Source organism: Drosophila ananassae, chromosome 2R (genome assembly GCF_017639315.1).
Source record: "Drosophila ananassae strain 14024-0371.13 chromosome 2R, ASM1763931v2, whole genome shotgun sequence".
Lineage (NCBI taxonomy): Eukaryota > Metazoa > Arthropoda > Insecta > Diptera > Drosophilidae > Drosophila > Drosophila ananassae.
This window is the reverse complement of record NC_057928.1, coordinates 26,054,099-26,070,558: the sequence shown is the minus strand read 5'-3', so window position 1 is coordinate 26,070,558 and position 16,460 is coordinate 26,054,099. Positions and strand designations below refer to the sequence as shown.

Here is a 16,460-nt window from a genome sequence, read left to right as displayed (position 1 = left end):
TAAAACTAACCGAGTGTATCCTTTTGATTCCATCCACAGTTGTGCACGGACAAACATTTGATGAAGAGGAATCCCCAGTATTAAATCGAAACAGTCTAGCGCCTTATTTAAGCAATACTCCAACGAAACGAACGAAGAATACATAGATCGATAGCAACATGGAGAACTTCACACCCAAGGAGGTGAAGATCCTGGAGACCGTCGAGGACATTCAAGAGCGACGTGAGCAGGTGCTGTCTCGCTACAACGAGTTCAAGATCGAGACGCGCCAGAAGAGGGAGAAGCTCGAGGACTCTCGTCGCTTTCAGTACTTTAAGCGCGATGCCGACGAACTGGAGTCCTGGATCCATGAGAAGCTACAGGCGGCCAGCGAGGAAAGCTACAGGGATCCGACGAATCTGCAAGCGAAGATCCAGAAGCACCAGGCTTTCGAGGCGGAGGTCTCTGCCCATAGCAATGCCATCGTCTCGCTGGACAACACCGGCCAGGAGATGATCAACCAGCAGCACTTTGCTTCAGAGACGATTCAGCGCCGTTTGGATGAGCTGCATCAGCTGTGGGAGCTGCTCCTGAGCCGCCTGGCTGAGAAGGGTCTGAAGCTGCAGCAGGCTCTGGTCCTCGTGCAATTCCTTCGCCAGTGCGAAGAGGTTATGTTCTGGATCAAGGACAAGGAGACCTTCGTGACCGCCGACGAGTTTGGTCAGGATCTGGAGCATGTGGAGGTACTCCAGCGCAAGTTCGACGAGTTCCAGAAGGACATGGCCTCGCAGGAGTACCGCGTCACGGAAGTCAACCAGCTGGCCGATAAACTGGTCCAGGACGGCCACCCGGAGAGGGACACCATTTCCAAGCGGAAGGAGGAACTGAACGAGGCCTGGCAGCGACTCAAGCAGCTGGCCATCGTACGCCAGGAGAAGCTCTTTGGGGCGCACGAGATCCAGCGCTTCAACCGGGATGCCGACGAGACTGTGGCCTGGATTGCCGAGAAGGATGTGGTACTGTCCTCCGACGACTACGGCCGGGACTTGGCCAGTGTCCAGGCTCTGCAGCGCAAGCACGAAGGCGTGGAGCGCGATTTGGCCGCCCTGGAAGATAAGGTTTCTACTTTGGGCGCCGAGGCCCAGCGTCTGTGCTCGATCCATGCCGATCACAGCGACCAGATCCGGGACAAGCAGGCTGAGATCGCAAACTACTGGCAGAGCTTGACCGCCAAGGCTGGCGAGCGCAAGCAGAAGCTCGATGAATCCTACTACCTTCATCGCTTCCTGGCCGATTTCCGCGACCTGGTGTCCTGGATCAACGGCATGAAGGCCATCATTTCGGCCGATGAACTGGCAAAGGACGTGGCCGGCGCTGAGGCTCTACTGGAGCGCCACCAGGAGCACAAGGGCGAGATCGATGCCAGGGAGGATAGCTTCAAGCTGACTACTGAATCCGGCCAGAAACTCTTGGAGCGAGAGCACTATGCCGCTGCCGAAATCCAGGAGAAGTTGGCCGCCTTGGAGAACGACAAGAGCTCGCTACTGTCCTTGTGGGAGGATCGTCGCATTCTGTACGAGCAGTGCATGGACTTGCAACTTTTCTACCGCGACACAGAGCAGGCAGACACTTGGATGGCCAAGCAGGAGGCCTTTTTGGCCAACGAGGACCTGGGCGATTCCCTGGATTCCGTGGAGGCTCTAATCAAGAAGCACGAGGACTTTGAGAAGAGTCTGGCTGCCCAGGAGGAGAAAATCAAGGCTCTGGACATCTTTGCCACCAAGCTGATCGATGGTCAGCACTACGCCGCCGACGATGTGGCCCAGCGTCGCCAGATGCTCCTCGCCCGACGTGCAGCTCTTCAGGAGAAGTCGTCCAAGCGCCGCCAGCTGCTGGAGGACTCCAACCGCTACCAGCAGTTCGAACGGGACTGCGACGAGACCAAGGGATGGATAAGCGAGAAGCTGAAGTTCGCCACGGACGACAGCTACCTCGATCCCACCAACCTCAATGGAAAGATGCAGAAGCACCAAAACTTCGAGCACGAGCTGAACGCCAACAAGTCCCGCATCGAGGACATCACCAACGTGGGCACTGAGCTGATCGAGAAGCAGCACTACGCCGCCGACCAGATTAACACGCGGATGCAGGAGATCGTGGTGCTGTGGGAGACCCTCGTCCAGGCCTCAGACAAGAAGGGCACCAAGCTGAACGAGGCCTGCCAGCAGCAGCAATTCAACAGGACGATTGAGGACATCGAGCTGTGGCTTAGCGAGATTGAGGGCCAACTTCTGTCGGAAGACCATGGCAAGGACTTGACCTCCGTGCAGAATCTGCAGAAGAAGCACGCTCTCCTGGAGGCCGATGTGATGGCCCACCAGGACCGCATCGAGAGCATCAAGGTGGCCGCTAACAAGTTCATCGAGTCTGGCCACTTCGACGCCGACAACATCCGCAACAAGGAGGGCAATCTCTCTGCCCGATATGCGGCTCTGGCAGCCCCCATGGGTGAGAGGAAGCAGCATCTCCTCGACTCCCTGCAAGTGCAACAGCTCTTCCGCGACTTGGAGGACGAAGCTGCTTGGATCCGGGAGAAGGAGCCCATTGCAGCATCGACGAATCGCGGCCGTGACTTGATCGGCGTGCAGAACTTGATTAAGAAGCACCAGGCTGTGCTGGCCGAGATCAACAACCACGAGGCCAGGCTCCTGAACGTCATCAGCTCGGGCGAGAACATGCTGAAGGATCAGCCCTTCGCCAGCGATGACATTCGGCAGCGCTTGGAGGCTCTGCAGGAGCAGTGGAACACCCTGAAAGACAAGTCCAACCAGCGCAAGCAGGACCTGGACGATTCCCTGCAGGCTCATCAGTACTTCGCCGATGCCAACGAGGCGGAGTCATGGATGCGCGAAAAGGAGCCAATTGCTACCGGCAGTGACTACGGCAAGGATGAGGACTCTTCGGAGGCTCTACTGAAGAAGCACGAGGCGCTGGTCTCCGATCTGGAGGCCTTCGGCAACACCATCCAGGCGCTGCAGGAGCAGGCGAAGAACTGCCGCCAGCAGGAGACCCCTGTGGTGGACATCACTGGCAAGGAGTGCGTGGTGGCCCTGTACGACTACACCGAGAAATCCCCGCGAGAAGTCTCCATGAAGAAGGGCGATGTTCTCACTCTCTTGAACTCGAACAACAAGGACTGGTGGAAGGTGGAGGTCAACGACCGCCAGGGCTTCGTCCCAGCTGCCTACATCAAGAAGATCGAGGCCGGACTGAGTGCCTCGCAGCAGAACCTGGTGGACAACCACTCGATTGCCAAGCGCCAGAACCAGATCAACTCCCAGTACGACAACCTACTGGCCCTGGCTCGCGAGCGCCAGAACAAGCTGAACGAGACGGTCAAGGCCTATGTCCTGGTGCGCGAGGCTGCCGACTTGGCTCAGTGGATTCGGGACAAGGAGAACCACGCCCAGATCGCCGACGTTGTTGGCGAGGACCTCGAGGAGGTGGAGGTGCTCCAGAAGAAGTTCGACGACTTCAACGACGACCTGAAAGCTAACGAAGTGCGACTGGCCAACATGAACGAGATTGCCGTCCAGCTGACTTCCCTGGGCCAGACCGAAGCCGCTCTGAAGATCCAGACCCAGATGCAGGACCTGAACGAGAAGTGGAACAACCTGCAGACCCTCACCGCCGAGAAGGCAAGCCAGCTGGGCTCCGCCCACGAGGTGCAGCGCTTCCACCGCGACATCGATGAGACCAAGGACTGGATTGCCGAGAAGGCGAATGCCCTAAACAACGACGATCTGGGCAGGGATCTGCGCAGCGTCCAGACTCTGCAGCGGAAGCACGAGGGTGTGGAGCGCGATCTAGCCGCCTTGCGCGACAAGATCCGCCAGCTGGACGAGACCGCCAACCGACTTATGCAGTCGCATCCGGACACCGCCGAGCAGACCTATGCCAAGCAGAAGGAGATCAACGAGATGTGGGACCAGATCATTACCAAGTCCACGGCCCGCAAGGAGAAGCTCCTGGACTCGTACGACCTGCAGCGCTTCCTCAGCGACTACCGGGATCTGCTGGCCTGGATCAACTCGATGATGAGCCTGGTCACTTCCGACGAGCTGGCCAACGATGTAACTGGAGCTGAGGCTCTGATCGAGCGTCATCAGGTAAGGGATCTTGGGGAAGTTGTGCAGGGATTTCCGAATTCAAAATTTGTGAAATTGTGGATGAATACGATTATTATTTGAGGAAACATTTGGAGAAATTAGCTGCTAGACTTTACATTTAATTTTTAATTCGACTGAACTGTTTTCTTGTCTTTTGGTTTTTGTTTCTGGTTGGTGTCATTTCATAAATCGAACAACACTCAATCGACAACTACAACTCGCATAATTTCCCTCATGGTTGTGTTTCTGCATTCCGACACTCAAATGAAAATACAACCAACAACATATATATGAAACACGTGCGACACAATCTCGCAGGCACACCGTGCTGAGATTGAATTTACACTGGGCAGCAGCTCGGCTCCGGGAGCCACCGCCTCCTCGAACACCAGCATCGCATCTCCATCCGGCGCCGAGGTACCCTTCGAACTGTCATTCGCAAGTCATCCGAGTTCAGTGTTTCGTTGTCTGTTTTGTTCTGTGTTTGCGATCATAATTCATCCCCACATTTGTTACAGGACTCTCTGGAACTCCTTTCCATCACTACATCAGTGTGAATACCCTTTCTCATGTACACACATCAGACATTATGTTTTGGCTTCAGCTTTCCTAAAACACAAGTACACACGAGCGGGTTCTTTACTTTTTATCTAATCTAGCTTTACGAAGATCGGGCCACCATTATCATTAACCCCACACTTCTCAATGCCTCGATAAGGGAGCTCAATCAGATGGGCTTTAAGATGTAATACAGAGCCTTGAGCATAGAGTTTGTTCAACTGTGTTGTAATCAAAAACACATCTCTTCCTTGTGAACTTAAAAACACTCAAACATATTCTAGAACCACCACATTTCCATATGCATCATACCATCATTCGCCATGGCCTCCACATCTCGCAGTGTTTTATCCACCCAATAGTTCAGTTTAACGTTCCACGTTCTGTTTTTGACTAATGCCAAGCTGCAGCAACTGATCCTCGAAGGCCAGCAGCCACTCGGGCAATCAGCCAGCCACCCATATTGTGCTAACCCGGCGCTATATTCCAACCCATCAAAGAACAAGTCAATTAATAACTTCATTTTTCTCAGGAACACCGCACGGAGATCGATGCTCGCGCCGGAACCTTCGGAGCCTTCGAGCAGTTCGGCAACGAGCTGCTCCAGGCCAACCACTACGCCTCTCCCGAGATCAAGGAGAAGATCGAGGACCTGGCCAAGGCACGCGAGGACCTGGAGAAGGCCTGGACCGAGCGCCGGCTGCAGCTGGAGCAAAACCTAGACCTGCAGTTGTACATGCGCGACTGTGAGCTGGCCGAGTCCTGGATGTCGGCCCGCGAGGCATTCCTGAACGCCGACGACGACGCCAATGCCGGCGGCAATGTGGAGGCGCTGATCAAGAAGCACGAAGATTTCGACAAGGCCATTAACGGGCACGAGCAGAAGATTGCGGCTCTGCAGACCGTGGCCGATCAGCTGATTGCCCAGAACCACTATGCCTCCAACTTGGTGGACGAGAAACGCAAGCAGGTGCTGGAGCGCTGGCGTCACCTCAAGGAGGGACTCATCGAGAAGAGGTCGCGTCTGGGCGACGAGCAGACTCTGCAGCAGTTCTCGCGCGATGCGGATGAGATTGAGAACTGGATCGCCGAGAAGCTGCAGCTGGCCACCGAGGAGAGCTACAAGGATCCGGCCAACATCCAGTCGAAGCACCAGAAACACCAGGCCTTCGAGGCCGAACTTGCGGCCAATGCGGACCGTATTCAGAGCGTTCTGGCGATGGGTGGCAATTTGATAGACAAGAAGCAGTGCAGCGGGTCGGAGGATGCAGTCCAGAAGCGACTCACCCAGATCGCTGACCAGTGGGAGTACCTGACCCACAAGACCACCGAAAAGTCGCTGAAGCTCAAGGAGGCAAACAAACAACGCACTTATATCGCTGCCGTCAAGGATTTGGACTTCTGGTTGGGCGAGGTCGAGAGCCTGTTGACCACTGAGGATTCTGGAAAGGATTTGGCCTCTGTCCAAAACCTCATGAAGAAGCATCAGTTGGTCGAGGCTGATATCGTGGCCCACGAGGACCGCATCAAGGACATGAACAACCAGGCCGATTCCTTGGTGGAGAGCGGCCAGTTTGACACTGCCGGTATACAAGAGAAGCGACAGAGCATCAACGAGCGCTACGAACGCATCTGCAACCTGGCTGCCCATCGCCAGGCCCGCCTCAACGAGGCCCTTACCCTGCACCAGTTCTTCCGGGACATTGCCGACGAGGAGAGCTGGATCAAGGAGAAGAAACTGCTGGTGGGCTCGGACGACTACGGACGCGACTTGACTGGCGTCCAGAACTTGAAGAAGAAGCACAAGCGTCTGGAGGCCGAGCTGGCTTCCCACGAGCCTGCCATCCAGGCAGTCCAGGAAGCCGGCGAAAAGTTGATGGATGTTTCCAACCTTGGTGTGCCAGAGATCGAGCAGCGCCTGAAGGCCCTCAACCAGGCCTGGGCCGAGCTCAAGAATCTGGCTGCCACTCGAGGGCAGAAGCTGGACGAGTCGCTGACCTACCAGCAGTTCCTGGCCCAGGTCGAAGAGGAGGAGGCATGGATCACCGAGAAGCAACAACTGCTCTCGGTCGAGGACTACGGCGACTCCATGGCCGCCGTTCAGGGTCTGCTGAAGAAACACGACGCCTTCGAGACCGACTTCACTGCCCACAAGGACCGCTGCTCCCTGATCTGCGACCAGGGCAGCGAGCTGGTCGAGGCCAAGAACCACCATGGCGACTCGATTGCCCAGCGATGCCAGCAGCTTCGCTTGAAATTGGATAACCTCTCTGCCCTGGCCGCGCGCCGCAAGGGAGCTCTCCTGGACAACTCCGCCTATTTGCAGTTCATGTGGAAGGCTGACGTTGTGGAGAGCTGGATCGACGACAAGGAGAACTACGTGCGCTCCGACGAGTACGGACGCGATCTTTCTACCGTGCAGACGCTGTTGACCAAGCAGGAGACATTCGATGCAGGTAGGTTCTCCATACGCTCCCTGTTCGTTATTGTGTTAATGCTCTTCTCTCCGCAGGTCTCAATGCCTTCGAACAGGAAGGCATCCACAACATTACGGCGCTGAAGGACCAGTTGATCAACGCCAACCACGCCCAGTCTCCGGCAATTCTTAAGCGTCATAGTGACGTTATCGCCAGGTGGCAGAAGCTGCGCGACGCCTCCGAGACGCGCAAGCAGCGACTTCTGGCAATGCAGGAGCAGTTCCGCCAGATCGAGGAACTCTACTTGACATTTGCCAAGAAAGCTTCGGCCTTCAATTCTTGGTTCGAGAATGCCGAAGAGGATCTCACAGATCCTGTTCGCTGCAACTCGATCGAAGAAATTCGCGCCCTGCGCGACGCCCACGCCCAATTCCAGGCGTCCCTGTCGTCGGCCGAAGCTGATTTCAAGGCATTGGCAGCACTCGACCAGAAGATCAAGAGCTTTAATGTTGGACCCAATCCCTACACCTGGTTCACCATGGAAGCTCTTGAGGAGACCTGGCGTAACCTGCAAAAGATCATAGAGGAACGCGATGGGGAACTTGCCAAGGAGGCGAAGCGCCAGGAGGAGAACGACAAGCTGCGCAAGGAGTTCGCCAAGCACGCCAATCTCTTCCACCATTGGCTCACAGAGACGAGGTGAGTGACGGGATGGGGTACTTTTTTTTTTATTACCAGTGAGTTTGGAGTTTTGTTCGAAGTGGAATCGAAGTCCATCCCAAGCCCTCACACAGTGTCTGAATCCATCTGACATCTGAAAACAACTCTTGTGGTCCACATCCTCCAAATACCTACGTTACTGAAAAGATCAATTCTATTTTTCTAGATATTATATGCTGGGTTATAACCGTCAAGGGTAATTAAGTCCAGTCTCTGATTCTGCGTTTTTGCTTTTGCCACTTTTTGTTGTGCGACCTTCTTTGAAATGGTTCGCTAAACTCGCAAATGAGCCGCTCCTCGACTAACTTTTTGGGAATACCTGATAACTTTGTAACTCGTGCCTTAGCGCTCTGTAAATATTTATAAACACAACATACACATACGAATCCACACAGATCGATCCAACCAAGTCTTAGAGCGTATTCTGCATAATTAGTTGCAATTAGCACCCGAGCAAAAGCGGTAGCTGTGTATATCGTCAAGGAGCCGTACCGACTCGTCCTTATTTTAAACTGATCACTCGTACTCGATTTTTGCGGAATTAAAGTTCTTAAAATTCTTCAGCATGCATATCAGAGCATATTAACGATGTTGTAGCATACAGAAATAAGTAGAAACCGAGAAATTGAAACTTTATCTCTTTTCTGTTTAATACGAAGCATTAATCAAATCTTAGTAGCTTTTTTCGAATAAAACTAAATCGTTCTTTTGGCGCCATTCTTATTTGTATCTCGCTTCATAGCAATTAGACAACTTTGTGTCTTTATGAGTTGCTCAACTAAACCTCCAACCACCACAAATAACCACACTAAACTCCAACCGAATCGCGTCTGAAATTCCCACAGACACCTGTAAATATATACAACCCAAAAAATCAAATAAAGGGAAGACAAATTAGTTGTGAGCCCCAACCAGAAATATAAATTCGCTGCCCGTAACAGACCCATAACAAGATTTGCTTTTCTTATGCATTCTATCATTGTATCGTTCCGATTTGTATTTGAGATGACCTAACCCCGATATTGTGCCGTACTAACAAACGTTTCATTTGCCTGCCCCAATCTCAACCTGCCTCGTTGCCACACCCCTACAGAACGTCCATGATGGAAGGCTCCGGTTCCCTGGAACAGCAACTGGAGGCGCTTCGCGTCAAAGCCACAGAGGTGCGCGCCCGCCGCGTCGACCTCAAGAAGATCGAGGAGCTGGGTGCCTTGCTGGAGGAGCACCTGATTCTGGACAACCGCTACACAGAGCACTCGACAGTTGGTCTGGCCCAGCAGTGGGACCAGCTGGACCAGCTCTCCATGCGCATGCAACACAACTTGGAACAGCAGATCCAGGCACGCAACCACTCCGGCGTCTCCGAGGACTCACTGAAGGAGTTCTCGATGATGTTCAAGCACTTCGACAAGGACAAGAGCGGCAAGCTCAACCACCAGGAGTTCAAGTCCTGCCTGCGCGCCCTCGGCTACGACCTGCCCATGGTTGAGGAGGGCCAGCCCGATCCGGAGTTCGACGCTATTCTCGGTGTTGTTGATCCCAACCGCGATGGCTACGTTTCCCTGCAGGAGTACATTGCGTTCATGATCTCCAAGGAGACTGAGAATGTTCAGTCCTACGAGGAGATTGAGAACGCCTTCCGCGCCATCACCGCTGCCGACCGCCCCTACGTTACCAAGGAAGAGCTCTACTGCGTAAGTTTTGTCTTATATTGATCTCATAGTGTCGGAATATAAACTCTATTCCCTGTTACAGAACCTCACCAAGGACATGGCGGACTACTGCGTGCAGCGCATGAAACCCTACTCGGAACCGCGCTCCGGCCAGCCCATCAAGGACGCCCTGGACTACATAGATTTCACGCGAACGCTATTCCAGAACTAAGAGCCTACTGCCCGGCCTTGAGAATATGTCTTACAATCTACAAAAATATTTCTAAAGAAAAATCAAACAAAAATATATATTTACACCATTATTTTCGATAATTTAGTCCTAAGTGAGAACGTTTATTGCTTATTTAAGAATGCCACAATGAACCTAAAATCAACAATAGCACTTTGCAATACATATTTATCGACTTTGACCATAAACCAGTTTGTAGTTTTGCATTTATTTAGGAAACACCCAACAGAAAGTATCTTAAATTTGGTCGCTTTAGTTTCGGGAGTATTTAATAAAGTTATCTGAGCCTGCGCCCTACGAAGAGCAATCCAATACTGCTTAGCTTCCAGTAATCGAGCAAACTCACTCTTAATATTGAATGTTTGAAACTTAAAAAGAGCCTATAAGCAATTGATATATCGAAAATTTAAGATACTAATGCTTCATACCCAAACCAAATAGCATCCAATAATTAGCCCTGTGTTTTCTCCAGTTTCTACGTGTATTCGAAACGAAAGTAGGAAACAGTAATATTGAGAACAAAACAATAAATCTTTGCCTCTGTATTGAACGTATATTTACAATCCGCAAAATTGCAAAAATAAATATATTGCTGCATGTCTAAAAATAATCAATCGAAGTGTTTGATCTATTAACTCATTTATATTTAACCGTGACCGTATAAAAACAGACTGAAGAACTAGGATTACAACAGGAACTTGTTAATGCTCTCCGAGTAGGAGGCATTCGTCAGTTTTCCGTTCAACGCCTCCTTGGGCAGCCATTCAAACTTGGCCTGTTTCTCGGAAACCTGACCAGACCGAACGGATGCCCGGTAGAAGAAGACCTTGGCTCCCACACTCTCCGTCCTCTGGTTGCTCGGATATTTGTACTTGTGGAAACCGACAGGGGCGTTGCCGTAGAAGAGCACCTGCAAATCCTGGCCACACTGCTCACGGAGGACTCGCTCCGCGGTCTGTCTCATGGATTCGCCTTCCAGCCGCTTGCCCTGCGGCAGGATTAGGTGCTGCTGCTGACCCAGCTTCTGCTGAACGAGCAGGTACAGGGTGTCCTCTAGGCAACGGTCCGTGGAACTCGTCCTGTTGGCTTTGTCATCTGCGGTAGTTCGTGAACCCAATTGGAACTTCTTGAGCTCCTCAACGTACGCATCTTTAAGGTCCTGAGCCGTCTGTTTCGCTCCGCTGTCCTCTAGGTCCACCTGCATCTTTCCCTTCTTGATTAATTCTGCCTGGACCAGATCCCGCTCGTGCTTCAGCTCAAAGTCGGACTTCAGGCTGTTCTCGTACTCCACGCGCCAGAGTAGATCTTGAAACTGCTTCTCCAGCGGATTGAGGCTCTTTGAAATCACCGGAAGGCGTTCCACCAACACGCCGGCATACAGATCCCACTTCTCGGGAGCCGCGATAGTGGACTGAGTTCGACTCAGTTCCCGGGCTCCCAATTGCACAAAGCGGCGCCACATTTTTCACAATTTTATTTAAGTTTTTGGAAAAATGAAGAATAAACACCGATTACATGAGCAGCACTTCTGGACAGCTGGTCAGTTATGAACTAGTTCCGATAACAGGAGCTATCGGGGAGCGCGTCGGCTCCGGCTCATTTCTATATTCCATTTGTTTTGTTAAAGCGCGGAGCAAACTAGGAGAAGCCCCCACCATGTCCGGACTGGAATCATACATCAACCACACAGTCAGCATAATCACGGCAGACGGGCGGAACTTCATAGGAACTCTGAAGGGCTTTGACCAAACCATCAATATAATCATTGACGAATGTCATGAGCGTGTCTTTTCCACAACCTCCGGGATCGAGCAGATTGTCCTCGGACTGCACATCATCCGCGGCGACAACATTGCGGTTATCGGACTGATAGATGAGACCATCGACTCCCGGTTGGACCTGGCCAACATTCGAGGCGAACCCCTCGGCCCAGTGGTGCACTAGGATAGGATACAAAATAAAGCTGATTTTCAAGACATAACTGGCATTGGATTTTAATTGTAACAACTAATCGGATTCTACGCTAAAATTAACCTGGCGGCAGGCGAGAGTTTCTAGGTCCACCACGGCGACGCTCTGCGTCCGGCTGAAGCTGGGCACGCATACCAGCCGAGTGCGTTGCCCGCTGGAGCTCTCATGCAGATCCGTCTCAAAGGAGTCGCAATTGCCGGCAAAGTATACGTGCGGACACTCACGAAGAATAAAAGGATCGCTGTCGATATATGGGTAACAAGCCAAAGTATCCGGTGCTGTGGGAGCAACGTGTCCCCACTTGAGGGTGCATCTGAGGGCTTCTAGTGCTGAGCTCAGCGAGGTGCTGCGCAGCAGATCCGAGACATTCTGGCCGGCAGTACCCAACACCAAGGTCTCGTCGAGGCGACAGCTGTAGGGGTTGGTCACTGCTTGGAAAGAGGAGAGCTTAGCTGCTTCCGGGAACATGCACTTATGAAATGGCTGCTGGGGCAGCATAAAGTTAGCTGGATCGTAGGCTCCCGGAAGAATATCCACGGGCAGGCTGCGGGCCCAGGCGGCAAACCACTTATCCAATTGTGTGACAGCTTGGACAGTATCGTTGGCATTCGCCTGAGTGCGGGCCACTTGCAGAGTTGGTACATGGGCCACGGCACTGGCTCGGACAGAGTTGCCTGCCACAATTAGGCGGACCATGGAGCCGGCCTCCTTTCCATTACCGAAACTTCCAGCTAGCCAATACTGAAAGAGATTGAGGGCGTCTGCAAAGGTGTGAGCCTGTAGTTGATCCAATCCAGAAACTAGAACCAAGAGACGGCTGCTGTTTTTTGCTTTCAAAGGTTTTTGCGGTCCGCTCTCGTAATAAAGCATGTCCTCCACGTTGAAGAAGCCTTCGCTGTCTGTGCCTCCAAGCACGGCACATACTACTCCGGTGGCCATTAACTGGCTCTGAAGAAGTTCGCCTTGTAGTCGCACCCGCTGTAGCTCATCCTCCAGCACCACTTTGTCCTCCGGCTCAGAGTAATTTTGTCTGGGTGGCTGCGGCGCAAGCTGGTTCTCCTCCGAAATGTCCCTTAGAATACTAGGCTTGTGAGCTTGATGCTTGTAAATGGTGCCGATGAGGATACAGTGAACATCCTGCTCGCCGCGCAATTCGCACAGTTTCTTGATGGGCTCCTGGCGGCCCCACTTTTCCTGGGCCAGTGGACTTAGAAGGCGGGTCATCTCAGCCAACCGGTGCGCATACAGGTGGCAGAACTGCTTCTGGTAATCGTGGGCCTTCAGCCTAAACTGGGCGGACAAGTTTTCGTAATTAGTCTCCCGGCGTTGAGCCATTATTTTGCCTGGCTTTTTAAATTTTTATGGAGAACCTTTGCAGATGCAGTTTTATTTCGTTTGGGCGCCAATTAGATACAGTGAGGACTGATTATTTGGAGATAAAAATATCTGTTATCGATAAGTTTACAAAAAAATTCAACCCAAAGCACTTGTAAAGAAATTATATTTTGGAATATTAAAAAAATATAAATGGCAGAAGTTAAGTCCTCTAGAATAAATTGCGAAATAAGCCAGCAATGGAAAACAATATTCTAACCATTATTTATCGCTATACAGTTTTCACTGTACCTTGAATCCGATAGACGATTGGTCCCAGCTGTTATAGACACTCCTATCGGAAATTAAGAGGAAGAGCGACAGACAGCAAAAAGTAGATTTGCAATTATTAAAATCCGTACCGAATGCCCCGGGGCGATGTATTTGGTGTGTAAATCCAACCAGGTGACGAGGGAGTCTCTGCTACGCATTTCATTGTTTATGATCTCCTGGTAGAAACTGCGTCGCAACAAAGGGAGACATGTGTTAGCCGCAGGAAAGACTGCTGGGGATAGTCCCATCTCACCACCATGGGTGGCTCTGTAAGCCAGGTGTTTCGTTCGGGCTCTGCGCTGCTCTCCCATCGCGACGGAAAAGTGTCCAAGGCCACCGAAGAAACCATCCAAACATTGTTCGATATCCTGCGCGCTAACCCCAAGGTCTCGCTCCAAACGCTTGAGAGTCTGCTGATCCAGATACCCAAGCACGAGAATATCTTGGCCCTCCACGACGAGTACGGCTACAATATACTGCAGCGCAGTGTCGGCCTAAATCACATCGATCTCACTAAATGGCTGCTGCACCGTCACCGTCCGGACGTGAACCGCTCCCCGTGCTCCCTACCGTTGCACATTGCCACGCTCCGTGGCTACGAGGAGTGCGTGGAGCTGCTCCTGAGACATGGTGCCCGCATTGATGTGGACACACGCATGTGCTTTCCTGGCGCCCACACCCGCAACTGTGAGGAGAGCGGCAAGTGGCACAACAATGTGGACGATGTTAGCGAACGCCTAAGCACAAAGCTCCAAAACGCTTTGTACTACGCCATCGATGGCGACCAGTACAACGTTCTCAGTCTGCTCACCCAGAAAATGGAGGAGCCTTGGATACCATTCCGCGTTAAGAAACCGTTGCTTCATCTCGCTTGTGAACGGGGGGCCTGGAACTGTGTCCAGCAGCTGGTGGTGACGCGGTCAGAAGAGATCAATTTGATCATGGACGAATACTATCCTATCCATCACGCCGTGCTCCACGACGGTCGCTTTCTAGAGTTGCTCATCCACCAGGGCGCTGTCACCACAGTGCGCACCTGCACCCAACAGATGACTCTGCTCCATGTGGGTGAGTATTCCTTGGTGCCTAGTGCAGCATGGTTTTTGCTCAAGAGCCATTGTCCTTTCAGTTATTTTTGCCGCTCGAAAGTCGGCAGAAGACACACTTGCCACACTCCGTATACTGCTGGAGCGCGGCTGCAAAGAGCTGATCAATGCACCGGACTCTCTGGGTAACACCCCGCTGCATGCCCTGATCGTACGCTATGCGCTGGAAGAGGCCCGCTACGGGTATGACAAGTGGAGCAAGTGGGACGTGCTGCATCTGGTGCGCTTCCTGCTGCAAAACGGTGCCAAGCAGTCGATCAACCAAGCTGGAAACAGTGCCATGGCTTGCGTATTCCGCCACCTGCGTGACTGGGAGGTCTGTTACGAGCTGCTGAGCATGCTTATCAAGGAGGATGGCGACCCGAACATAGTCGGCAGGGATGGGTCTGTGCCGATTATGGTTTTGCTGGTACCGCTAATTAACAAGGATCACTTGCATCACTTTACGCACTCAATGAAGGTCTGTAGGCTAAATACGGAAAAGTATAATTAAAATTAATGGTTTTTTTCAGGTTTGCTATTTAAATTGCATTCGCATGCTGTTGCAGCACGGAGCGAACCCGAACTGTTCGTACCGCGCTAACCTCAAGCCACTACACGTTCTCGTGTTCACGGTTAGTGAGAATTTTACGTTGAACTGCGACACCCAGAAGCGTACAAATTTTGACTTCATCAAGAACATCCTGCTGTTGCTGTTGCAGCACGGCTTGGACTGCAACAAGACATATCAACAGATTCTGCAGGCGGTGATGGACATGGTGCAGAATGTGCGAACTTGCCACGATATGGAGTGCGTCTACGAGCTAACGCTTACTTTGATCCAGTACGGAGCTGATCCAAATATATTGCTGAGTGACAAAACTACGCGCGCCATTGCGATCTTCTCCACCGAGCTGGCCACTTTCCGAAGCTCATTTCGCACCAATTCCTGCTACCTGCTCTTCTACTACATCATTTTGATAACCAAGAAGGAGTTCATTCTGCTAGATCCGCATGCAACATACCAGCGAGTGATCCACCTGTTTTACCTGACCATGGAGCACGAGCCCCTGTTCAACTGCCTTAAGTCGCTGCACAACTTCTACGTGGCACAGGTGCCAAGTAAAAAGACGGAGCATCTCATAGCCCTGATCTCGTCGCTCTACCGCCGGCCCAGGAGCCTCAAGCAACTGGCCCGCTTCGCCATCTATGAGGCGATGAATCGAAAGCTGGCCCAGAACATAAACCGTCTGAATCTTCCCGGCCCGCTTAAGGACTATGTCCTGCAGTTCGAACGGTAGCGATTGGTAGTGTAGTGAAGCCCAACGACCAATAAATCCCAACCGCAAACCGCAGCGAATTTGAAAATCAATCACGACTAATGTTGTACAATTTAATACGCATATTTACCAGGGAGTCCAGTTCAGTGCTCTAGTATTTGCCTGCACCCCTCGTTGCTATCTGGTCTGTTCTGGATGGCATCTTTAGAAAAGAACTCATTGGATCGTTGGATTAAATATTAGACTTAAACTGAAAGTCCCGGACAGGCCCGTGTAAGAAATAGAAACGCTTAAACGTACCTAGACTCAACAGAAACACACACAAACAAAGCAAACGGTTTAAGAAAATATTGTCAAATCAAACACGTGCAATTTCTTTGATACGAATCTACTATATATTAACTATATTTGTTGTGAGGAGGATCGTGTTACACTTCTTCTCCTTTAAAGATCCCTTGCCTCTCCTTCTTCACATCTCATGCTTCACAAGTTATAGATCATAAACTTAAGGCTGTTTTTTGAAAAACATTTCGGGTGTTTTAGAATATTGTACATTTGACGGCAATTTTTATGAGCGAGATGATATGTAATTATTATTGTAACTATTATTATTATGATTATTATTATTATTGTTGCTAAACCGTTGTTAATCTCTGTATCTGTAATGTCATTCTCAATCGAATTGATAACGCTATCGATCAATAAATACAATTAAAAATTCAAATGGTCAGC

General features: G+C 51.4%; 5 protein-coding genes across 8 annotated transcripts; 3 read left to right on the top strand and 2 right to left on the bottom strand.

The window, feature by feature from the left end:
• Nucleotides 1–158: 158 nt before the first annotated feature.
• LOC6507589 (spectrin alpha chain) lies at nt 159–10,359 on the top strand. Of its 4 annotated transcripts, XM_014909855.3 has the most exons (7): nt 159–4,148; nt 4,467–4,565; nt 5,239–7,162; nt 7,219–7,822; nt 8,010–8,039; nt 8,937–9,537; nt 9,599–10,359. In XM_014909855.3, the coding sequence occupies exons 1-7, from the start codon at nt 159–161 to the stop codon at nt 9,725–9,727; spliced, it is 7,377 nt and encodes a 2,458-aa protein (XP_014765341.1). In that variant the 3' UTR covers nt 9,728–10,359. The 4 variants fall into 4 exon arrangements, with proteins under 4 accessions (XP_014765341.1, XP_032310258.1, XP_032310257.1 ...); XM_032454367.2 differs by lacking the exon at nt 4,467–4,565; XM_032454366.2 differs by lacking the exon at nt 8,010–8,039.
• An 8-nt stretch (nt 10,360–10,367) lies between these two features.
• LOC6507464 (39S ribosomal protein L46, mitochondrial) lies at nt 10,368–11,304 on the bottom strand. Its single transcript, XM_001955924.4, has one exon. The coding sequence runs from the start codon at nt 11,205–11,207 to the stop codon at nt 10,431–10,433; it is 777 nt and encodes a 258-aa protein (XP_001955960.1). The 5' UTR covers nt 11,208–11,304; the 3' UTR covers nt 10,368–10,430.
• Nucleotides 11,305–11,401: 97 nt separating this feature from the next.
• LOC6507590 (U6 snRNA-associated Sm-like protein LSm8) lies at nt 11,402–11,726 on the top strand. Its single transcript, XM_001955925.4, has one exon. The coding sequence runs from the start codon at nt 11,402–11,404 to the stop codon at nt 11,687–11,689; it is 288 nt and encodes a 95-aa protein (XP_001955961.3). The 3' UTR covers nt 11,690–11,726.
• Nucleotides 11,713–13,167, bottom strand: LOC6507463 (DNA polymerase delta subunit 2). Its single transcript, XM_001955926.4, has one exon. The coding sequence runs from the start codon at nt 13,049–13,051 to the stop codon at nt 11,753–11,755; it is 1,299 nt and encodes a 432-aa protein (XP_001955962.1). The 5' UTR covers nt 13,052–13,167; the 3' UTR covers nt 11,713–11,752.
• Nucleotides 13,168–13,358: 191 nt separating this feature from the next.
• On the top strand, nt 13,359–16,452 carry LOC6507591 (ankyrin-3). Its single transcript, XM_001955927.4, has 3 exons — nt 13,359–14,431; nt 14,493–14,929; nt 14,982–16,452. The coding sequence occupies exons 1-3, from the start codon at nt 13,621–13,623 to the stop codon at nt 15,747–15,749; spliced, it is 2,016 nt and encodes a 671-aa protein (XP_001955963.1). The 5' UTR covers nt 13,359–13,620; the 3' UTR covers nt 15,750–16,452.
• The last annotated feature ends 8 nt before the right edge of the window (nt 16,453–16,460 follow it).

Coding starts and splice junctions, on each gene's coding strand:
- LOC6507589 (XM_014909855.3), top strand. CDS start 159: ATGGAGAACTTCACACCCAAGGAGGTGAAGATCCTGGAGACCGTCGAG. Junction 4,149..4,466: donor CTCTGATCGAGCGTCATCAG/GTAAGGGATCTT, acceptor ACAATCTCGCAG/GCACACCGTGCTGAGATTGA. Junction 9,538..9,598: donor CCAAGGAAGAGCTCTACTGC/GTAAGTTTTGTC, acceptor TCCCTGTTACAG/AACCTCACCAAGGACATGGC.
- LOC6507464 (XM_001955924.4), bottom strand. CDS start 11,207: ATGTGGCGCCGCTTTGTGCAATTGGGAGCCCGGGAACTGAGTCGAACT.
- LOC6507590 (XM_001955925.4), top strand. CDS start 11,402: ATGTCCGGACTGGAATCATACATCAACCACACAGTCAGCATAATCACG.
- LOC6507463 (XM_001955926.4), bottom strand. CDS start 13,051: ATGGCTCAACGCCGGGAGACTAATTACGAAAACTTGTCCGCCCAGTTT.
- LOC6507591 (XM_001955927.4), top strand. CDS start 13,621: ATGGGTGGCTCTGTAAGCCAGGTGTTTCGTTCGGGCTCTGCGCTGCTC. Junction 14,432..14,492: donor GATGACTCTGCTCCATGTGG/GTGAGTATTCCT, acceptor TTGTCCTTTCAG/TTATTTTTGCCGCTCGAAAG. Junction 14,930..14,981: donor ACTTTACGCACTCAATGAAG/GTCTGTAGGCTA, acceptor GGTTTTTTTCAG/GTTTGCTATTTAAATTGCAT.